Source organism: Hyla sarda, chromosome 1 (assembly GCF_029499605.1).
Source record: "Hyla sarda isolate aHylSar1 chromosome 1, aHylSar1.hap1, whole genome shotgun sequence".
NCBI classification, from domain to species: Eukaryota; Metazoa; Chordata; class Amphibia; order Anura; family Hylidae; genus Hyla; species Hyla sarda.
In genome coordinates, this window is record NC_079189.1 from 439,042,895 (window position 1) to 439,068,024 (window position 25,130).

Genomic DNA, 25,130 nt, shown 5'->3' on the forward strand with positions numbered 1-25,130 from the left:
AACTATACAATGAATTTCACTCTTATGTTCTTATGAATGTCTTATGCTGTGGGAATGTATACTTTTTGTTTCTATACAAGTATCATACAGTATTTATGCTTGTCAAAATAAAATAGGTCTAGAAGAAATAAATGTACTAGTTCTCAAATGCTAATGTTTTAGGCAGTAATGTTTGACATATCATGGATTTCTAGTGTTTTGGATTAGAGTAGAATTGTAGTAGTATTTGTGATTCTATGTTATAATCTTCCCTGAGGATACAATCATTTTTTTCGGGAAAGAGTTTAAAGCGACATTTGACAATGAAAAATAGATTTTTACAAAACAGATCAGCATAAGTATTAAGGGGTATTCCAGTGAAAAACTATTTTTTTTCATATCAACTGGCTCCAGAAATGTTAACAGATTTGTAAATAACTTCTAATAAGAAATCGTAATTCTACCAGTACTTATCAGCTGCTGAAGTTGAGTTGTTCTATTCTGTCTGACCACAGTGCTCTTTGCTGACACCTCTGTCTCTTTCAGGAACTGTTCAGAGCAGGAGAGGTTTGCTATGAGGATTTGCTCCTACTCTGGACAGTTCCTGAGAGAGACAGAGGTGTCAGCAGAGAGTACTGTGGTCAGACATAAAAGAAGAACTTAACTTCAGCAGCTGATAAGTACTGGTAGGATTAACATTTTTAATAAAGTAATTTACAAATCTGCTTCACTTTCTGTGGCCAGTTGATCTGAAAAAAAAAATTTTTTTCACCGAAGTACCCCCTTAACCCCTTAAGGACTCAGCCCATTTTGGCCTTAAGGACTCAGACAATTTAATGTTTACGTTTTCATTTTTTCCTCCTCGCCTTCTAAAAATCATAACTCTTTTATATTTTCATCCACAGACTAGTATGAGGGCTTGTTCTTTGCGCGACCAGTTGTCCTTTGTAATGACATCACTCATTATATCATAAAATGTATGGCGCAACCAAAAAACACTATTTTTGTGGGGAAATTAAAACGAAAAACGCAATTTTGCTAATTTTGGAAGGTTTTGTTTTCACGCCGTACAATTTATGGTAAAAATGACATGTGTTCTTTATTCTGAGGGTCAATACAATTAAAATGATACCCATTATTATATACTTTTATATTATTGTTGCGCTTAAAAAAAATCACAAACTTTTTAACCTAATTAGTACGTTTATAATCCCTTTATTTTGATGACCTCTAACTTTTTTATTTTTCCGTATAAGTGGCGGTATGGGGGCTCATTTTTTGCGCCATGATCTGTACTTTTTTTTTGATACCACATTTGCATATAAAAAACTTTTAATACATTTTTTATAATTTTTTTTTAAATAAAATGTATTAAAAAAGTAGGAATTTTGGACTTTTTTTATTTTTTTTCGTTCACACCGTTCACCGTACGGAATCATTAACATTTTATTTTAATAGTTCGGACATTTACGCACGCGGCGATACCAAATATGTCTATAAAAAATGTTTTTTACGCTTTTTGGGGGTAAAATAGGAAAAACGGACGTTTTACTTTTTTATTGGGGGAGGGGATTTTTCACTTTTTTTTTTACTTTTACTTTTACATTTTTTTACATTTTTTTTTACACTTGAATAGTCCCCATAGGGGACTATTCATAGCAATACCATGATTGCTAATACTGATCTGTTCTATGTATAGGACATAGAACAGATCAGTATTATCGGTCATCTTCTGCTCTGGTCTGCTCGATCACAGACCAGAGCAGGAGACGCCGGGAACCGCACGGAGGAAGGAGAGGGGACCTCCGTGCGGCGTTATGAATGATCGGATCCCCGCAGCAGCGCTGCGGGCGATCCGATCGTTCATTTAAATCGCGAACTGCTGCAGATGCCGGGATCTATATTGATCCCGGCACCTGAGGGGTTAATGGCGGACGCCCGCGAGATCGCGGGCGTCGGCCATTGCCGGCGGGTCCCTGGCTGCGATCAGCAGCCGGGATCAGCCGCGCATGACACGGGCATCGCTCCGATGCCCGCGGTTATGCTTAGGACGTAAATGTACGTCCTGGTGCGTTAAGTACCACCTCACCAGGACGTACATTTACGTCCTGCGTCCTTAAGGGGTTAAAAGCACTGGCAAGTGAAGGGAATAACAATGCTCGTCTCGAGACAGTGGCGCCTGTCAAGGGTAGAAGATATGCAACAAATGAACAGTCAGTTCAGAAGGATAAATGGACAAACTTGGACAAGTTCTAAACTAGGATGGCCTGACCATTAGATCAGAACGTCTCCAAAACGTAAGGTCTTGTGGGGTGTACCAGTATTCAATGGGTAAAACCTATAAAAGTGAACTAAGGAAGGTTAGCTGGTGGACTGGTGACCGGGTAATGGGGACCCAAGCTTCATTGATATAAAGTGTAAAGTCAGCACTTCTAATCTGATGACACACAAGGTGAGATAAGAATAGGGAATTGTAGCATTTTATTGTTTTAAGACTGTTTGCATCAAAGACACAGAGGCCATGAGTAGGAATCTTTATATAGCAGTATAGAGTCTCAGAGATTCCTTGTGCCTCCATATGGTTCATTGATGGATTCTCTTAGCTGTTTGTATGTACTCATAGATGCAATGCTTGTATAAAAATGGTAATATGGTAAAATGGTAATGGTAAGTGGTGCATCATAGAGATACATGTATCGGGTATGTACCACCCTTAGTCTCTACATCTTTAATTTTATGTCAGACTTATATGTATTCTGACAGAAAACGCATCATGTCTGTAGAAATGAATACATGCGGATGTACTGATAGACGCCATGCCCCTCTGGGTGCCCTTTTATGACTTCATATAACACAGAGCTGTTATACAAGCTATGTATAAGGCCTAAGATCTTTTTACCTATATCACTGGACCATGCATAATATTAGTGCTACAGGATCTCTGTTTCTTAAGCACTAGCTTTGGTAATACAGTAGTAATGCAGTACAATGTACATCTACTAAGAGGCCTGAAATAAAGGTAAGTGATGGAACATGTAAATGCAGCTTATTGGAAAAAGTCTCATAACTAAAATTATATAGAGGCAATGATTATTTTGAACTTCACGTTATAAACAAATGTATCATGTCCTGTTATGACCTTTTACAGTATAACATTAGCCATCGTGAGATCTTGTAGTGATAGCTGGTCTAAAACACATAAAAAAACTGGTGCCAGGCATCTACACCTGTTTTTGGTGCAAATTGCACCAATGTGTCGCATTTGGGATAGGAATTCGATCTATTTGTCTGTGTATGCTATATATTGTTTAGGAAATAGTCTAGACAGAGGGATATTTAGCTATTTAAAACACTTGCTGTCGTGGAACAGTGCTGCCCTCTTTAGTATAAACATTGCACTGCAGGAATAATGAAAGTAAAAAGGAAAGAAAACATAAGGAATAAACCAAAACAGAGGCAGCCCCTTTCATGTCTGCATTGGGAGAATTAAAGAATTAAGTTACACCTTACTTTTAGTAAAATAGAAAGGGCACAGTAAGAAAATCTCTATGGTAGGCACATACCAGGGAAGGCTGTAAGTATACATATCGTAAACACAGACCACACTCATGCATTGTAAGTAGTAATATAGAAACATATATATGATATAGAGTAATCCAGCAGAGTGGGGTCAAACACAATAGAACCAGTACCAGATGGAATAACCAGCCTTACCCAGGGATATGCCAAATCCCTACATAAGTTTCGCTCCTCGAGCTTCCTCAGGGGGCGTTTAAATCACAGTTTCATTTAGGAACACTAAACATAATAAACAAAAAAAAAATAAAAAATTATATATATATATATATATATATATATATATATATCTATATATAAAAAACTCAACGTGTGTGTGTATGTATGTGTGTGTGTGTGTGTGTGTATGTATGTATGTATGTGTGTATGTTCCTGCATCACGTCCAAACAGCTAAAGATATTAACATGACACTTGGCACACATGTTAATTACCGTATTTATCGGCGTATAACACGCACTTTTTAGGCTAAAATTTTTAGCCTAAAGTCTGTGTGCGTGTTATACGCCGATACCCCCCCAGGAAAGGCAGGGGGAGAGAGGCCGTCGCTGCCCGCTTCTCTCCCCCTGCCTTTCCTGGGGTCTAGAGCGCTGCTGTCGGCCCTTTTCACCCCCTGGTTATCGGCGCCGCTGCCCGTTCTGTCCCCCTGACTATCGGTGCCGGCGCCGATAGCCAGGGGGAGAGAAGCGGCGCCGACAGCCAGGGGGAGAGAAGGGGCAGCGGCACCCATTGCCGGCGCCGCTGCCTCGTTGCCTCCCCCATCCCCGGTGGCATAATTACCTGAGTCGGGTCCGCACTGCTGCAGGCCTCCGTCGTGCGTCCCCAGCGTCGTTGCTATGCACGGCGCGGCGCACTGATGTCATGCGCCGGCACCGATAGTCAGGGGGACAGAACGGGCAGCGGCGCCGATAACCAGGGGGTTAAAAGGGCCGACAGCAGCGCTCTAGACCCCAGGAAAGGCAGGGGGAGAGAAGCGGGCAGCGACGGCCTCTCTCCCCCTGCCTTTCCTGGGGGTATATCGGGGTATACACGCGCACACACGCACCCTCATTTTATCATGGATATTTGGGTAAAAAACTTTTTTTACCCAAATATCCTTGGTAAAATGAGGGTGCGTGTTATAGGCCGGTGCGTGGTATACCCCGATAAATACGGTATATGTCAACAACAAACATAGGATAGGTGATTTAACCCTTACTCACCCCCATTTGCCAGGCGCGGGGTTTATGTTTAAAGTCCCATACAAGTCAATGGGAGATATATGTTACTGCATAACTTCCAAACGGCTTGAGATATTTCGATAATACTTGGTCACATGTTACTTACATATCCACTTAAAATATAGGATAGTTAATTTAACCCTTAACTACCCCCATTTGTGAGGGTCGTTTTTTTTTTTTTTTAAAGTCCCATGCAAATCAATGGGAAATATATGTTCCCACATAACTTCCGTATAGCTGGAGATATTTCAATAACTGGTACACATATTACGGGTCGGGATAGGAGGTCGGGATAGGAGGTCGGGATAGGAGGACGGGATAGGAGGACGGGAAAGGAGGACTGGATAGGAGGTCGGGATATGAGGACGGGAAAGGAGGACGGGATAGGAGGACGGGAAAGGAGGACGGGATAGGAGGACGGGAAAGGAGGACGGGAAAGGAGGTCGAGATAGGAGGACAGGATAGGAGGACGGGAAAGGAGGTCGAGATAGGAGGACTGGAAAGGACGACGGGAAAGGAGGTCGAGATATGAGGACGGGAAAGGAGGACGGAATAGGAGATCGGGATAGAAGGTCGGGATATGATGACTGGATAGGAGGTTGGGATGTGACAACAATATATGAGGACGGGCTATGAAGTCAAAAGCTTCCTCCTTTGTTTATTTTCCTCCCCAACAAGGATTAGGAAGGAAAAACCAGGCAACGCCGGGTACTCAGCTAGTATATATATATATATATATATATATATATATATATATATCTTAGCTCTCTCTTCCTTTTCATTCTATTTTCTCTCATTTTACAATTAAAAAGAGCCTGTTTTTGTTAGATGAACCCTTAAGATTAGTGACTGTTAGTGAGCCCCTAAAAATCCTTTCTATGGTGCACATCTATTTCCCATTCTCTCCATTTCATGGGTCTGGGCCAGAGCTGGGCTGTTTGCCAGTAGTACACACAAGTACTTTTACCATTACTCTGGCCAATATCACAGGACAGAACCTACTTCTTAATGCTCTGGCATGACATAGTGCTGGAGAAAGTACACTGGACTGAATAGGCTTGCACTGTCCTGGGGAGGATTTATAGTACACTAACATAGATGGCATTTGGGGAGAGAAGGGGTTACTAATGCACTGGCTTTGCAAGCAGAAATGTAAGAACAAGCAGCAGGAAGGAGTTCTGCTAACCACTAAACTTTGGGTGTTGAGATGACATGGAAGCCTTAATTTACCTTTGTGTAGATTTTCTAAAGGAAAGAGGGAGGCTCACACCAAGGCTGCACTTTCTCTCTTGTCCATTTTCAGTGGAATGTGCCAACAGTCTAATATCCTGGGATGATAAGGTTTTCCCACATCTTCTGATAGGGTAAGCGTGTGAGTGTATTAAGCCCTTTTTACACAAACCGACAGGCTTCTAATAATGAGTGCTGATTTCAGTGTTCGGTGGTTGTTTGCGGAGTCTTCACAAGACTCGACTAGTTGTGTGTCACTAATCTATATATATATATATATATATATATATATAAAACTCAATGGCCCTCATTTACTAACATGATTCCAACTCTTTTTGTCGGGTTTTGCGCCAAAGTTCCGTGCGACAGAAAAAATCCCACAGAATCTGAATCACTCAGAGTGAAAAACAAAAACAAAAAAAACTACAAAATGGGCGTCGTTTTCGGGAAAAGGGGCATGTTCTCTACATTTTAGCCAAAATCACTTGTCTTTTCCTAAAACCACTCTGAAATTCATGTGAATTATCTGGGAAGAAAACCTGACACTTTAAAGCATGTATAAAGTTTCAGAAAGCAAAGTGAATTCTCTGGCTGTTTGCTCCTTTGCCTGCCTTGTCTTTTTCAAGCAATTCTTAATTGTAATTTTTAATTTTTTTTGCACAATTAAATTTTTAAGCAAGGTTTTAGCTTTATTAACACATTTTTTATGAGTCTTTTCAACACTTTTTCCCCCCTGTCGTTTCAGTAATGATGGTGATTCCAAAAAAATATAAAAATAATAATAATATATATATATATATATATATATATATATATATATATATATATACATACATATATACACTAATTTAATACATCTATCTATATGTGTCTCCCTCCTTCCTCAGGTCCGAGTTACAGTGTTTGGATACAGTACTTTGCCATTGGAGGCTGAGTGTGACGTCAGCCTCCAGGGTCTATTGGTGGTGTATACGAATGAATGGGCTAGATCTATAACATAGATTTTTTGCCCATTGAAATCAATGGGCACATTGTGGTCTATGGAGATCTTGCGGCAAATGGGTAGAAAGCTAAACAGCAGGGTCCTGGAAGTAATGTGGGTGGGAGACCCTGGTGTGGGTTCAATTCCTGCGTTGATATACAGTGTTGGGATTATACTTTAATTAGGATAGACATATATGGGTCAATTGATAGTTAAGAAAGTGTTTGAACTGTGGGAACTAGGTCAATTGGATACCATAAATGGGCAACTAGGTTAATTGAAACAAGAGGTAATATGTGGTATCCAATTGACCTAGTTCCTATGGTTCAAAAAATCATGTCTATCCTAATTAAAGTATAATCCTAACACTGTATATCAACCTGGGAATTGAACCTACACCAGTGTCTCCCATCCACATTACTACCAGAACCCTGCTGTTTAGCTTTCTACCCCAATTGCCACAAGATCTCCATAGATCACAATGTGCCCATTGATTTAAATGGGCAAAAAAATCACAATGTATCTAGCCCATTCATTCGAATACACCACCAATAGACCCTGGAGGCTGACATCATACTCAGCCTCCAGACCCGGCAAACTTCAAAGGTTTAACCCCTTAAGGACCCAGGACGTACTAGAACGTCCTGGCACCCTGGGCTTTAAGGACCCAGGACGTACTAGTACGTCCTGGTGTTTCTCCGGTCTCTGCCCCGCCCCGGGCAGAGATCGTAAGCGGATGCCTGCTGAAATGCTTCAGCAGGCATCCAGGGCAAACGCCGAGGGGGGCCATGTAGGCCCTTGAAATCGCCCTTGCGATCTGCGGCGATACCGGGCTGATCGGGTCTCTGGGACCCGACCGCCCGGTAATTTTGCATGATCCCGGCTGTCACAGACAGCCAGGACCATGCTAATGTATAGGAGCGAGGTGGCAAGCCTGCCACCTCCTCCGATCCCCTGCGATCTGTCGGTTAGTTAACCGACCAATCGCAGGAGGGGGGGCGGTTACTTCCTCCCGTCCTGCCCGGCCCCTTGAAGTCCGGAGAGGACGGGAGGAAGACCGGAGGACGCGGCGGGGGACGGGGGAATGCTGGGGACCAGCCCCGGTACTTACCTCGTCCCTGAAGACCCGGATCCCGGCGATGAAGACGGCGGCGGCGGCGACAGGTGAGTAGATCTTCAGCCGCGGTCGGGCCCTTTACAGCAATGCACGTCGCCGTAAAGCGACATGCATTGCTGTAATGGGACCCTGTAAACTACAACTCCCAGCATGCCCAGACAGCCCTTGGCGTCTGGGCATGCTGGGAGTTGCAGTTTTGCAACATCTGGAGGTCCACAGTTTGGAGACCACTGTGCCCTTCCAGATGTTGCAAAACTACACATCCTCAGCATGCCCTTACTGTCCAGGCATGCTGGGAGTTGTAGTTCTGTAACATCTGGCCCTTCAGATGTTGCAGAACTACAACTCCCAGCATGCCTGGACAGTTTTGGCATACTGGGAGTTGTAGTTTTGCAACATCTGGAGGGCTGCAGCTTGGACACCACTACACAGTGGTCCCCAAACTGTTCTCCTCCAGCTGTTACGTAACCACTACTCCCAATATGCCCTTCGGCTGCCTGGGCATGCTGGGAGTTGTGGTTTTGCAACAACTGGAGGCACACTGGTTGGGAAACATTGTCTGTTTCCTAACTCAGTGTTTCCTAACCCGTGTGCCTCCAGCTGTTGCAAAACTATAACTGCCAGCATGCACTGATAGACTGTGCATGCTGGGAGTTGTAGTTTTGCACCAGCTGGAGGTCCCCCCCCTGTGAATGTACAGGGTACATTCACATGGGCAGGGGGCTTATAGTGAGTATCAGGCTGCAAGTTTGCGATGCAGCAAATTTTGCGCGGCAGCTCAAACTCGTAGCGGGAAACTCGCTGTAATCCCCCACCCGTGTGACTGCACACTAAAAACACTACACTACACTAACACAAAATAAAAAGTAAAAAACACTACATATACACATACCCCTACACAGCCCCCCTCCCCTCCCCAATAAAAATGAAAATGTCTGGTACGCCACTGTTTCCAAAATGGAGCCTCCAGCTGTTGCAAAACAACAACTCCCAGTATTGCCGGACAGCCGTTGACTGTCCAAGCATGCTGGGAGTTTTGCAACAGCTGGAGGCACCCTGTTTGGGAATCGCTGGCGTAGAATACCCCTATGTCCACCCCTATGCAAATCCCTAACTCAGGCCTCAAATGCGCATGGCGCTCTCACTTCGGAGCCCTGTCGTATTTCAAGGCAACAGTTTAGGGTCACATATGGGGTATCGCCGTACTCGGGAGAAATTGCCTAACAAATTTTGGGGGGCTTTTTCTCCTTTCACCCCTTATGAAAAGGGGAAGTTGGGGTCTACACCAGCATGTTGGTGTAAAAAAAAAAAATGTTTTACACTAACATGCTGGTGTTGCCCCATACTTTTCATTTTGACAAGTGGTAAAGGGGAAAAAAGCCCCCCAAAATTTGTAATGCAGTTTCTCCTGACTACGGAGATACCCCATATGTGGGCGTAAAGTGTTCTGGGGGCGCACAACAAGGCTCAGAAGGGAGAGTGCGCCATGTACATTTGAGGTGATTTGCACAGGGGTGGCTGATTGTTACAGCGGTTTTGACAAACGCAAAAAAGAAAAAAAAAACACATGTGACCCCATTTCGGAAACTACACCCCTCACGGAATGTAATAAGGGGTGCAGTGAGAATTTACACCCCACAGGTGTCTGACGGATCTTTGGAACAATGGGCTGTGCAAATAAAATATTTTGTACAGCCCACTGTTCCAAAGATCTGACAGACACCAGTGGGGGGTAAATGCTCACTGTACCCCTTGTTACGTTCCTCAAGGGGTCTAGTTTCCAAAATGATATGCCATGTGGGTGTTATTTTGCTGTCCTGGCACCATAGGGGCTTCCTAAATGCGACATGCCCCCGAGCAAAATTTGCTCTCAAAAAGCCAAATATGACTCCTTCTCTTCTGAGCATTGTAGTTCGCAAGTAATGCACTTCATGCCAACTTATGGGGTACCTCCATACTCAGAAGAGATGGGGTTACAAATTTTGGGGGGTATTTTCTGCTATTAACCCTTGCAAAAATGTGAAATTTGGGGGGAAACACACATTTTAGTGAAAATTTTATTTTTATTTTTTACATATGCAAAAGTCGTGAAACACCTGTGGGGTATTAAGGCTCACTTAATTCCTTGTTACGTTCCTCATGGGGTCTAGTTTCCAAAATGGTATGCCATGTGTTTTTTTTTTGCTGTTCTGGCACCATAGGGGCTTCCTAAATGCAACATGCCCCCCAAAAACCATTTCTGAAAAACGTACTCTCCAAAATCCCCTTGTCGCTCCTTCGCTTCTGAGCCCTCTACTGCGCCCGCCGAACACTTTTCATGGACATATGAGGTGTGTGCTTACTCGAGAGAAATTGGGCTACAAATATAAGTATACATTTTCTCCTTTTACCCCTTGTAAAAATTCAAAAATTGGGTCTACAAGAAAATGCAAGTGTAAAAAATGAAGATTGTGAATTTTCTCCTTCACTTTGCTGCTATTCCTGTGAAACACCTAAAGGGTTAAAACGCTGACTGAATGTCATTTTGAATACTTTGGGGGGGTGCGGTTTTTATAATGGGGTCATTTGTGGGGTATTTCTAATATGAAGACCCTTCAAATCCACTTCAAACCTGAACTGGTCCCTGAAAAATTGTGAGTTTGAAAATTTTGTGAAAAATTGGAAAATTGCTGCTGAACTTTGAAGCCCTCTGGTGTCTTCCAAAAGTAAAAACTCGTCAATGTTATGATGCAAACATAAAGTAGACATATTGTATATGTGAATAAAATAAAATAAATATTTGGAATATCCATTTTCCTTACAAGCAGAGAGCTTCAAAGTTAGAAAAATGCGAAATTTTCTAATTTTTCATCAAATTTTGGGATTTTTCACCAAGAAAGGATGCAAGATACCACAAAATTTTACCACTATGTTAAAGTAGAATATGTCACGAAAAAACAATCTCGGAATCAGATTGATAAGTAAAAGCATCCCAGAGTTATTAATGTTTAAAGTTTAATGTTAAAGTGACAGTGGTCAGATGTTCAAAAAATGGCCGGGTCCTAAGGTGTAAAATGGCTGGGTCCTTAAGGGGTTAATGGCTTAATGTATTCATGGAAATATGTATATATAAGGTACTGTATCCACACACTGTGACTCGGACCTGAGGAAGGAGGGAGCCCCTCAGAAAAGCGTAGTCCTACCATGTATTGCCACTTTTTATGAGTTTCAAAATAAAAAGCAAATAAGAATCTATACCCGACTCCTGTGTCACCACCCCGGTGTAGGGCTCCAGTGCCGAAGTCGGATATTCACTGGAAGGTCAAGGAAACCCCTGCTGGGATTCCCACCTCCCACATCTGTACTTCTGTAGAAGAAACCCTGCGGCAGAAATAAACCTGCCTGCGACAGAATTTACAGTGTGACAGAAATTACTGTGCGACAGAAATTACTGTGCAACAGAATTTTTCCCTCTGACTAAAAATATCGGGAAAAGTGCAACAGATTAGTAAATAAGTGAAAAAATGGTTGAAAACACAAAAAAGAAACACAAACCAACACTCCACTCTTAGTAAATGAGGGCCAATGTGTGAATGTGTGTAGGTACAGCATCACGTCCAAACAACTGAAGATATTAACATGAAACTTGGCACACATGTTACTTATATGTCTACAACAAACATAGGATAGGTAATTTAACCCTTACTCACCCCCATTTGCCAGGGTCTAGGTTTTTGTTTAGAGTCCCATACAAGTCTATGGGAAATATATGTTACTGCATAACTTCCAAATGGCTGGAGATATTTCGATAATACTTGGTCACATGTTACTTATATGTCCACTTAAAATACAGGATAGTTAATTTAACCCTAAACTACCCCATTTTGTGAGGGTCTGGGTTTTTGTTTAAAGTCCCATGCAAATCAATGGGAAATGTATGTTCCCACATCTGTTCGGCTGGAGATATTTCAATAATACCTGGTACACATATTACTTATATGTCAAATAAAAATATATGATAGTTAAATTAACCCTGACCTACACCCTTACATAAAAGATGGGTTTTTGTTTCAAGTCCCATGCGAGTATATAGGACTTCCAGTACCTTACTCCACAAGCTCCGCTCTGCATCTCCTGGTGAATGTGTCAATCCCACTTGCAATCCCACTTGCAAGGAGGTCGGGATATAAGGTTGGGAAATGAGGTCGGGCTATGAGGATGAGCTATAAGGAGAGGATATGAGGATGGGATATGAGGTCGGGATATGAGGTCAGGAATAGGGTTCGAGATATGAGTTATGTTGCTTTTCCTTCCCAACGAGGATTAGGTAACCGAGCAACAGCGGGTACTCAGCTAGTCTTTAATATTTTTGACTGTACATCCCCTGTTTAGAAAGGGCTAGTTACAGCCGATACCAATGATCCAATTAGCTAACAAACACATTTTCTTTTTCAATGGCCCTTTTACATGTCCTATTAATAGGAACGAGGGCCTTTAGTTCCCTTTGGAATAAGCCTTAATAAGCTTTGTACAAAGCTTATCATCACTCACATCAGCCCTTGTCCTCAATGGGGCTCACAATCTTATTGTCCCTATATTAGCCGCAGTTAACCAACCTATCTGTTTTTGTAGTGTAGGGGGAAACCCACATGGGGAGACCCTTCCACAGAATGTAAAGTCCATGCTGAGGGAGTGGGATTTAAACTTGGGGCCCCAGCATTGCAAAGCAACATTGCTGTCCACTGAGCCATTGTTCTTGCACATAGATTGGACACATACGGATTTAGTGGTATCAAACACCACAGGAGAAAGATTTTTAGTAGGAATAATAGGATTTATGAAATTCCCAATCATACACATCTGCTTAAAATAACAATAGCTATATCCTATAGAAGCATGAATGCCTCTAAGGTACCCTGCAGCTTGTCTTGTGCGCTTTGGTGACCACTAGGATGCTATAGTAATGTTACTTCACACGATTGCATCATTTATTGGCTACGTGGGGCCTACCACAGTCTATAGCCATTGTATAGAATAGAAGGATTCCTGCACTCGTATGGATAATGCTTCTTTTGTATTTTATTACAGCATGCAATATTACAGCAAGTAAAACGCAGCTCGTTCTGGCTGGATAACCTTTCTTAACTGCAGTTGAGAAAGGCTATCCAGCTGGAACGTGCAGGGTTTTACTTGCTGTAATATTGCATGTTGTAATAAAATACAAAAGAAGCATTATCCTTCCGAGTGCCGGGATCCTTCTATTCTGTTCATTTCCAATTCCACGAGCAGCAGACATTGCAGTAGTGCCGACCAACCATTATATTCTGGACTATAGCCATTGTATTCCTGTGTTACCAGTTGTCGCAAGAAAGACAATGAGAAATTTTTAGGAATCGAAATACAGGGTTAGAACTTATGTAAAGAGATGTTTGAAAGGTGATAGGTTTTTCATGGTGACGGAAATATATCCTTGTATCAGGTTCTATTTTTCTTAAACAGTGCGCCACATTCCCTGCTGCCATTTGAACAGCTTCAGAGTTATATGGTAAAATTCCACCTGCAGCTCCTACTTGGTGAAATTGTCTACATACAGATTTATATAGAGATTTACACAGGCCCCATTGAACTCAATACTAGCTCTACAACTCTGCGTGCATAGAGCTCCCCTAGTGGTTGAGGGCCCTAATTCTCTGGGTCCTCCGGCAGTGCCTGTATGGACAGTCTGCTTCAGTACACCTCAATGTCAATTTCAAATAAACATTTCTCATGACTTACAGATTGTTTGGGTTCTGCTTTAGTGACCTCTGAACTCCTTACTAAGAAATCATTGTATATGTTTAGATATCACTATTCCCTGTGGGATAAAGTAGCTGAGTTATGGGGTTGAACTGTGTAGCCTTTCTATACTGGGAATTTGGCTCTTTCTAATGTATTTATATTAAGCAGTGAATGCATGGAATTAGTCTAGTTACTGCAGTGCTTTATAAGGCAGCGGTGTGACCAAAGGGGTATTGGTTTTCCTCTTGGAGAGTGCCATTATGGCTTGTGGAGACATTTATATCATCCATTTTTTTTTATTTTAAACTGAGGTACGTGCTCTCAAATCGCCCGAGTGCAAGTAAAAAGTGCAAGTGTTCACACAAAAAAACGTGCACGAGGATGCGGTCTATCGCAAGCCCTTCTCCGAAAGGAGAAAGGCCCCCCCCAACAAACCAAACCTTTCGCCTCTGGGCAAAAAGGCACCTGCAAGGTTCCAGGTACAATGTCCTCTTTCGCAAAAACTACTCGAGGTCCAAAAGTGTTCCCGGCGGACAACTAGGCGTTAACCAGGTTGTCACCAAGGAACCAGTTTGGCAACCTGCCTAAACAGGGTTGCCACGGGGTATAGCAGGGAGGTGAGGAACCTCATGGCCACACACACCTCCCCTAGACCGGCAGGAGGGACACCCAGAAGGACTACCACACCCTACCAAATCCTTGTGGGCAAACAGAACACAAAGTGGACAGTGACAAAAAATAAAATAAGTGGATGTGCGCAGTGTGTAATATTGCCCGGACATCCGTTCGGATCTATAAAAATTCCCCGATTCCTAGCCGGAAGGCCGGGATACTAAGGGGGAGTGCCCAGAAGAGTGAGAGAAAAAGTGCATGCTACGTGCTTTCCTTCAAGTGGGGGGTTATTGAAAGAGCTTTATTGTCCGTTCAGTCATTACAAGTCATACAATAAATTACAATCACACAAAGCATGACAGTACAATACACAGCAAAGGTTCCCTAAGCTATACATCGCACATCATGCTACTCTAACACTCCGCTCAATCCTTTTATAGAAAACCACAAGAGATCGAACAACAAAACAATACAATCTGTGATCGGGGTAGAGGGTGTGAGCGACTATGTGGGAGTGGGGAGGGGGCGGATCACAGGGCCAAACTGCTGGGCTGTATCTTCAAGGGGACATGGGAGAAGGAGAGGGGTCTTCACTCCTCTTCTTCCTCATCAACAGCCGGGCTTTCCTTCAAGTGGGGTTGCAAATCCCAAGTGAATTCCGGCACCATGGGGTCACCACTCCCAGGGCACTTGTGCACCTCGGCCTACTCTTCACCCTCCTTGAGGCCAGATCCAGCAGGAACAGGTCTCATCAGAGATGACTGCTGCCCTCCACAGCCATCCCTGGTACACATGTCCTACTTTGTGGTTCCCCATCCTGCCTTGGTGGTCTTCCACACCGCCAACTAACAGGAAAGATACTACACTTGATCTTAGCCAATAGGCAGAGAAGCTGCTCCAATGGAAATTCTGGGTTGAAGCATATTCAAATAAGCTCCCATGTGCCGCCTTTTGGAGGTAGCTTTAAGTCAGTGCTTAGTTACATTAGTAAACCCTGGAACATGACTGGGTATTTAAGAAAGCAAAAGGGAAAATTATTCATCTGTCAACAACTGTTTCACATTCAATATGTTAGCCAAAGCCAGAAGTGGATTTAAAATGAATGAATAAAGAAAAGACTGATACTCTCCTCCCACTCATTTTGGTTAAAATATGCATAAAAGACTGTACAAAAGTTGCAGGAGATAAGCCAGCTTTGGTCTTAGCCACAAGTTCAATTGCTATTCTTACTGTCATATTGCTTAAAGTCACAAGTTATTTTTCTGGGTCATTAACTGTACTCCATGACCTCTTGCATTCATACCTGAATCTTGAACAGTTTACAGCTTGTAGCCATCCTTATCGGACATAGCCATAGAGAATAATTGCATTCACCAGTATGGCAACAATTTGTTGTGTCGCTGTATCATAGTAATTATTTCTACAATTGCTTTCATTGTTTGTCTCTGGGTTAAGTCCATTATGTAAAGTATAAACCAGATCTGCACTATAATAGCCCAAATTCTATTCCTCATTACATAACATCCCCTGCTAACCAGCTTTAAGGCAATATTGGATCCTCAGCTGGCTGCGAAGAGCTGGTGATCCATCCAATTCTAATAAACTGTGCCAGCCTTTGTGCCCTGTAATAAAGCACACTATGCAGTTGCTGGCATGTAATTATCTCTGTGCCAATCTGAAGAGAAATCGGAAATGCAGAAGTGATCTGTAATCAGGACAGATGTGGAAAAATCTGGGACTCCAGGATGCTTGCTACATATAGGACTGGGGCATAACCTAGTTTAACAGAGAATGACTGACAGTGTCTCCAGATCTGCTCTTTTTGCTGTGTTATTGTGCTGTAGAATTGCGGTCAACAAGCGCCACAGTATTTTCTACTGGTTTAGAACTCTGGAAGTAGCTTCCTTGTTTATAGAATATTTTTACTGTACCCAATACAGTGTCCAAAATACTCTGGAAACAATCTCTTAAAGATCTAACATGTGGGAGAGGCAGTGTGTTACCCTATAACAGTGTTTGCCTTGTTTGCCAGGAATAAATAAAGTTAACTTATGTAGTGCTGAGGCCAGGTTTTGTGGGGTTAATGGCCTCCTTCCTCTTCTGTCTCTCCCATTATCCGCCTGCCCTGCTGCTAATCTTCTTTCCAATGGGAAGTTACAGGAAATTCCAGAGCAGAGGCTGGGGAGGGCAGTCACACATGCTGGAGCTTACACACACATACACATACATATGGTTGTGGTCAGAGGCGGGAGGGGATGGATGGGTGTGTGTATATTTGGCGAGGTAACTCTGTGCTAGCGGCTGTTGCTCGTGGGTATGGATGCCATCATAATTCAGGAACTTTTGGCCGAGAGATTGCTGTCCCCCAGAACGCTGACACAGAGAACATACCCCATGAAGCTGAAGGTAACTTAAGGGGTACAACTAGCAGGGCAGTGGGTGATGCTAAATAACAGCTTGGATGTTTACATGTATGTTTATTATTTGTGTCAATATTTGTGTTTGTTTTGTATGTAAGGACGTTAAGCTGCACTTTCTCTGCTGTGTGCAATATTGCCCTCTGCCCAGGAGTTGCAGCGCCTATGTTCGGTTTCTATGTACATGGCTCTAGCAGGACTATGTAACTCTGCTAATAAATAACTGATAGAGAAAGGGAGCAATGTGCTGTACACAGGAAGAAGTAAGGGGTGGGGGGGGGGCTGTGACAATGTGACACAGGGACTGTAAAATAACTGAAATGAGAGAGGCACACAAAGAATGTGCAGGGGTAGAGCAGCTGGGAGATGAAGAGACATAAGCCAGGACGAGGAAGGAAATGAATGGGATCAGAGGAGTTAAGGGGCATTGCTGTGCCATGTCTTCTCCTAACATGTTGTGTTGTCATATAGTTCACATAGGCCCCACGTCTATAGAGAGAACAGGAAGATTAAACAGCCAAAAGATATAGGAGAACATTTGATGTTCCGTCAAAAACTCTAATTCTTATTGACAAGTAGGCTTTGAAGCTATCAGAAAAAAGGAATATTAATATGGGATTTCCATGATGACTTTTTAAGGGTTATGTGTATTACAGGATGTCATTGTCCTGCTATCCATTTTTGACAGGGCTTGGTTTACAGTGCAGGAGCTTTTAGGCCTATAACCTGGGTTATACTACTCTGTTGGTACTGGGGTGTATGTATGTGTATCTGTGCCTTTTTTGTAAATAAGACATCAGCATTATAAATGGTTAGCACATTGTAGATTGAGATACAGAGTTTACATTGGGGTTCAGGAGCTTATGCTTCTGACTAACTGTACCCTAGATCCTTGCAGTTTTGATATACAGCTAGACATTTGTCTACCACTGCCCATGACTTATTATCTGGAGTTATAAGTAGGGCTGAATGAAGAAACTGTAGTTAGAACAATGGGATAGTAAAGGTCAAGTACACAAATAAAAATAGCTATAAAGGCCTTGGTTTAAGGCTAGGTTTACATGGCGACTACTGTAGCACAAGTTGGCTCTGCAAGTTGTGACAACCATAAATTTGTCCTGAACTATCAGGTTGGGGTAATTTCCATGCCCCTATGCCACCACATTCACTTTCTTTAGCTGCGAAGTGGACATGCGATACTGCAGTCTCTGGTCTTCTAATAGTATTGTGGGCAAAATGCTGTGAAGCCTAGCCTGCTATTGTAGTTCATATCCAGGCCACACAGTTAAGTTGGTTCTGCTCTTAGCAAAGCTATGGTTTTATATTTGTAAGGCAATAGTTGTCTTTTTTTTCGTCTCAGAGCTCTACATAGTTGTAAAAGTTAACACTGCTTTATTTGGCCAGTGAACACAAGATAGTGTGAGAACAGCATCTTAAAGCTGGTCATCTCTGTTGGATGTCTCAAAGTACATTTTTCCCCAGCAACGTCACAATAATTGGGTAGATGCAGCTTGACTATTTATGTGATATTTTATTTACTATTCTCAGATTCTCAAATGCCATGAAAATTGTCAAATGTTTTGGATGTGTATTAGATATAAACTTACAGTTGGCGGTTGTAATATGCACCTTGTCATTTTTAGAGCAGATCTCATTGACTTTTTTTGTGGCATTTTCATTTTGGTTTTTCCCTTCCACAGGACCAAGAGAAACAGTATGTTGGGTTTGCAACATTACCCAATCAAGTCCACCGGAAATCTGTGAAGAAAGGCTTTGACTTCACTCTCATGGTGGCAGGTGAGTCGATCTGTCCTACAGTGCTGTACAAAATGATAGTGTCCTTTAGTACAGGCCTGTTTACATGTAACAATTATTGCTATGATTCATAGGTTTATGAGCATTTGTGATGTGTGACAAAAGCCGTGGTATGATGTGTTGTAGATATCTATCTTTTAAATTTCACTTTTGACATGTCCTAGCAACCTGTGAAATGTTTTGATAGGTCGGGGTACAGTGCTGATCATATAATACAATCAGGAGAAGCTCTAAGCTGAGTGCTTCTCTCCTCTGCTCACTGCAATGTCTGTCTCAGTGCAGAAGGGGGTTTCCATGTACTTACAATGGAGCCTGTCTAAGGCATCAATGAGTAAAGCACTCAGAGCTTTTCCCGACTGTATCTAACGATCGGTTGGGGTCTCATCACGGAGATCAAGACTATTGACATGTCTGCAGGACATGTAAAAAGTTTTATTTTAAAGTGACAGGGACCGTTTATAATCCAATGTTTTCAACTGTTCAACAATAAGCCATTGTCACATAAACTAAACAAAAAATTGTAGCAATACAAAAGACGATGAACGTGTTTGACCATCAATAGTGAATGACCAGTGTGCTTAGTCCGTCATGCAATGACATTTCTTAAGGCATAGCACACGCAGAGTGACAGGTACCGGCACTAACTGTTGCTGGATCGTGGTGATCAGCTGCGGGTCGTGAAGGGGAGGGAGCCCCGGAGGAAATGTATAGCTGTTCGGTGGTGCTCAATCCCGAAGGAAAAAGTCCATAACATCCAAAAGTGCAATGAGAAAGGTAGGAGGCACTCACCTAGCTTCAATGAAAAAGTGCAGTTTATTTTTCAAGGTGCATATATACAGCAAGTGGAGAGACAGATGCCAGGAACTGGGCTGGACAACTACAGCAGTTTCACTCCGCCATGGAGTTTCATCAGGTTGTGCACAAGGTTGTGAAACTGCTGTAGTTGTCCAGCCCAGTTCCTGGCATCTGTCTCTCCACTTGCTGTATATATGCACCTTGAAAAATAAACTGCACTTTTTCATTGAAGCTAGGTGAGTGCCTCCTACCTTTCTCATTGCACATTTCTTAAGTGTCCCCTGAATACAAAGAATGATCAATGACCAATGAAAAGGAGGAAACATTGTTTTTTTTTTGGTTATGACCATCTTAGTACCAGAGATAGAAAGCTTATTGTTAGCAATTGTCCATTTATAATTTTCATATTCTGTATATTATTAAAATACACTTACGTGTTATTTTCCCAAAGCAAGTTCTTATATAAGAAGATCATAAATGGACAATTCTATTTATCCCTAAGTGAGGTCTAGATATCTTTATCTTATTCTTGTCTTGTCTTCCAGGTGAATCCGGCCTAGGGAAATCTACTTTAGTGAACAGCCTCTTCCTCACAGATCTCTACAAGGACAGGAAGTTGCTTAATGCAGAAGGTACAATGTTCCCTTCCCTCCTCTTTACTTGAAATCACGTCACAATGTGTAACATCTGCTAGTATGTATTGTATATATATATATATATATATATATATATATATACACACATTGGGAGATATTTTTCATAATTTGTGCAAAGGAACGGTGGAGCAGTTGCCCATAGCGACCAATCAAATTGCGTCTTTCATTTTTCAGAGGCATTTTTTTAAAATGAAAGGAACAATCTGATAGGTTGCCATGGGCATCTGCTCCGCTGTTTCTGAGATTTTTGATAAAGCTGCTCCATTGTATCTTATGTCCTGCTTGTTTGTTATCTACAGACTGTTTGCAGGCACTACTATCTAGGGGTCTCCTTGGGTGTGTACGAGAGTTGGCATGAAGCACTGAGTAATAAAATGATTTCCAGATAGTGTTCAATTTCTCTAGAGTCTTTGCTGAAATTTTAGGGTCATGATATTTGCGCAATTCCTTAAAATGTGCAGCCCAGTTTTGTGTTTTAATCTATGGCAATTGTATATATAGGTGCTGTTATTTTGTACTCGGAGAAGTTGATAGCTTGTATTATTTAGTCTCTACATCAGTGTTTTCCAACCAGGGACCCTCCAGCTGTTTCAAAACTACAACTCCCAGCATGCTGGGAGTTGCAGTTTTGCAGCAGCTGAAGGCACCCTGGTTGGGAAATACTACACTATGTTAAAGGGGTCCATTGGTGGAAATTTTTTTTTTTAAATCAACTGGTGCCAGAAAGTTAAAGAGATTTGTAAATTGCTTCTATTTAAAAATCTTAATCCTTCCAGCACTTATAAGTTGCTGTATACTACAGAGAAAATTGTGTAGTTCTTTCCAGTCTGACCACAGTGCTCTCTGCTGACACCTCTGTCCATGTCAGGAACTGTTCAGAGCAGGAGAGGTTTGCTATGGGGATTTGCTCCTGCTCTGGACAGTTCCTGACAGAAAAGAAATTCAAAAAGATAAGAACTTCCTCTGGAACATACAGCAGCTGATAAGTACTGGAAGAAGTAAGATTTTTAAATAGTAGTCATTTACAAATCTGTTTAACTTTCTGGCACAAAAAAAAATTTTTTCATGGAGTACCTCTTTAAAGCTTCAAAAACTTTGGTATTTGTAACCTATCATCTTTCACAGGAAATTATGCTAAAAAATTATTCCCAAGGAATTTGTAGGAGTATATTTTAGCTGTGAAGTATACTCGCAGTACTAGCTGTACATCTTTAGCTGTGAAACCATTTCAATTAGGTATAAAGCAGAATACTTCCACATCAGAGTAAGCACTATGGGGGAGATTTATCAAAACCTGTCCAGAGGAAAAGTTGCTGAGTTGCCCATAGCAACCAATCAGATTGCTTCTTTCATTTTGTAGAGGCCTTTTCAAAAATGAAAGAAGAAATGCGATTGGTTGCTATGGGCAACTGGTCAGATTTTTCTCTGTACTGGTTTTGATAAATCTTCCCCTATGTGGGATACAGTTTTAACAGATTTATCATTTGAGCCTTACTGTCATTTAAATCAACTTTTGACATATTGCACAGACATCTCAAAAGTTTAGATAACATGGGGTCTCACTCATAAGACCCACTGTTGGGTGAAGTGTTGAAGAACGGGCCTCTCTTCGGATGTTACTCAAGCCCGACTCTATCTCTGCATAAATCTAAGGTGTAAAAAAGATTGGATGGAGAGGCTGGCCGGAGAGTGAGACCCTGTGCAATCTAAACTTTTAACATGTCTGGACAACATGTCAAAAGTTTATTCAAATGACAGTTAGGCTATGTTTACACTTAGAATAGAAAAGGACTTCAGAGGAAGACAGGATCAACCGGCACTGTACGGAACAGAACAGGAGAAGCGGAGCCATGGATACTTCAGATGAGTAGCTTTATTGTATAAAACATGCAATGTGTTTTGCTGCGCATGCGCAGCTTCATCAGCCATATCACATGGGTAACATTTCTGGTTAATTACCCGGTGGTGTTAAGCCCTTTGTAGTAAACTCACTGATACAGCAATTGTTTCCTTGTTGTTTTAATTGCTGTATCAGTGATTTTACTACGAAGGGGATAACACCACCGGGTATTTAACCAGATGTATTTTACCCATGTGATATGCCTGATGAAGCTGCGCATGTGCAGTGAAACATGTTGCATGTTTGATACAATAAAGCTACTCACCTGCAGTATCCGTGGCTCCGCTTATCCTGTTCTCCTGTTCCGGACAGCGCCGGTTGCTCCTGTCTTCCTATTAAGTTATTTTCTATTCGATACTACCTCTCGATAGGACGGCTGCAGTTGGAATCTATTGTATATGCGCTTCCCATTGTTGTGCTTGTTACACAACAAACTGTGGTAAGAGGCCATCTTCCTCCTCCCTGTGGGATTACTTGGAGTCCTGCACATGATAGCGCCATCTCCCCTTTCTATTTCCATGTTTACACTTCGGAATGACCGCATGGAAAATCGCCGTGCAGACATTCCTGAGACTGCAGGTGCCGGCACAATATGCAGTCGCTAGGACCGCACAGGAATGTGCCATCTCATAGATGGCTATGCATTCTGTGTGAGGCCCGCAGAAAGAATGAACAGGTTCATTCTTTCTGCGGACACGGAAATCAGAATTTCCGTGCTGGAAACATCTGGCATGAAAATTCCGCCGTGTGCACAGCGCAGCAGAATCCCGTTGAATTCAACAGGACTCTGCTGCTGCAGAATCTCTGTGCAGAATTCTAGTACAGAATTCCGCATGGAAATTCTGAGGTGTGAACATAGCCTAACACTTTAAAGGGAATCTGTCCCTCCCTGCCTTAAAGAGAATCTGACAACCTGTCCACCTGCGCTAAACCTGTTTATGGTTATAGTGTGGGTAAACATCTTTACAAAGAGGGGTCACTTACTTAAATCCGTTGAGTTTATGCAGAGTTCTGGCTCTGTAAACTTAAGATGCATTGCTATCCAGCGCATTGGAGGCAAGGAGCCAGCTCATCCAGCTCCCCTGCTTCCTCCGTATTGTCTGTCTGTCTTGCCCCTTTTATTCATCTGCTAATGTATCCTGAAGATAAGTGATCTGCTCTCTGTGCCCTTCATTAGAATAATAATGAAAGATAGGGGATAAGTTATAGATTGCGGGGGGTCCAAGTGTTCATGCTGATCAGCAGGTGCAGTAGGGCCAATTTACATATTAGCATGGATATTCATAGTAAGATTTCCTCTAAACAGATTACATGTGACTACTATATAAAATGAGAACTTCCTTGTTGAATCCCCACATACATAGCAAATGCATATAGATAAAATGTAACCATCAGAGCAGACTGACTGGTTTTGGTTGTATAATGTCTTTTGTGATTATTTATCATCTCTAATTTATCTGAACCTTTATGTTAATATACATGTGAATATACCATCATAGGTCCATCAGGAAGTGGTATAGGAGTGCAGGGGATACACTATGTAATGGTGTCCAGTATGTGAGGACAGTAGTAGTAGTTATTTGAATGGAAAGAGTTTTAATGGATTAACACAATAAGGATGTAAAGGATGTAAAGACTTGGGAATGACCATACTCGGATCTCTTATAGCCATTACTGAGCCGTTTCATCCTGCTCTTATTTATAGCCAGGGTTAATGTGAACATGAATAGAGTACACATCTTTACTCTTATGCCTGGCCTGAGGTTGGATGATGTCATATCTGAACCTTTTATGGTGCACCATAAAGTGCCCAAGTGCCACTCCTAGTCCAGGTAGCCAGATATCAGGGCCAGTAGTGCCCCCTTTTGTAGGGACACCCGATGTGTCCTTTGCAACCGCACAAGTTGCACACTCTAAGACGACCCTTTTTACTACACTATACCCTACCTTAGTACGTACAGTACACGTATGGTACATGTTCTCATGGTCATCAGTGCGTGTCATCTGATTTACTGCTATACTTTGCTTGTTTCCATCTAGAAAGAATTAACCAGACAGTAGAAATTGTGAAGCACACGGTGGACATTGAAGAGAAGGGAGTAAAGCTGAAGTTGACCATTGTGGATACTCCTGGTTTTGGCGATGCGGTGAACAACACAGAGTGGTATGAGATCTTCCCCTCACATTAGTGTATTCATTGCTGAAGGAAACATGTAATAATTCTAATCTAACATGTGTTCTATTCCTGGAGCAGCTGGAAGGCTATTACTGACTACATAGACCAGCAGTTTGAGCAATATTTTCGGGACGAGAGTGGATTGAATCGAAAAAACATCCAGGATAACAGAGTGCACTGCTGCTTGTACTTCATCTCCCCTTTTGGACATGGGTGAGGAGAATGGTGTATTTCTGTTTGTGATGTATCCTGTAAACCCTAGATAATAAAGGAATCCTATAGAAGAACTAGCGTAAATAAGATGGGTGGAGTTGCCATGGCAATGTCTCAGATTCCGAACATTTTTAAAATGATGGCAAGCAATGAATATGTTTCCACGGTGAACACTGCCACCCCTCCTGTACATCTATATTTTTCTGGGGGTGTAGATATCTGTCAGGACTTATTTTCATACTTAAGAGCTAATGAATACTAGAATTTAGAGCTGTGCAGATCGCTGTGCTTTTTCCCCCCAACGACAGTAATATGTAGGAAAATATGTCATGGCCTAATGATCTGTCTAAGGGTCTGACCTCTGAAACACCTACTGGTCTCTAGGTCAGTGGTCTCCAAACTGTGTCCCTCCAGTTGTTACAAAACTACAACTCCCAGCATGCCCCTGTCCGTAGTTTTGCAACATCTGGAGGGCCACTGTTTGGAGATCACTACTCTAGGACAATGGGGCTACAAAGCTGGTTATGGATTGCTTTGGTACTAAACAACCTTTGGAAGTGTAAACAGGACATATATTGTGGCATTAAACTAAAATCAGTAAAATTCTAGTATTCCCCCCATCAGTCTGCACTGGGAACCTCATAATAAGAATGGGAAACAGAATTTTTGCAAATTTATTAAAACGAA

At 42.1% G+C, this 25,130-nt stretch overlaps 1 protein-coding gene across 12 annotated transcripts in view; it reads left to right on the forward strand.

Moving 5' to 3' along the window:
* Nucleotides 1–25,130, forward strand: part of SEPTIN5 (septin 5) — an 88,733-nt gene that overhangs the window by 35,658 nt on the left and 27,945 nt on the right. For 5 of the 12 annotated variants that reach the window (XM_056532337.1, XM_056532344.1, XM_056532282.1 and 2 more), the window contains exons 3-6: nt 18,589–18,685; nt 20,044–20,130; nt 24,095–24,218; nt 24,306–24,443. In XM_056532337.1, coding sequence (XP_056388312.1) covers nt 18,589–18,685; nt 20,044–20,130; nt 24,095–24,218; nt 24,306–24,443 — 446 coding nt within the window. Of the gene's footprint in view, nt 1–16,654; nt 16,878–18,588; nt 18,686–19,385; nt 19,409–20,043; nt 20,131–24,094; nt 24,219–24,305; nt 24,444–25,130 lie in introns of those variants that run through there. The other 7 variants (XM_056532288.1, XM_056532300.1, XM_056532323.1 and 4 more) reach the window with 5 other exon arrangements.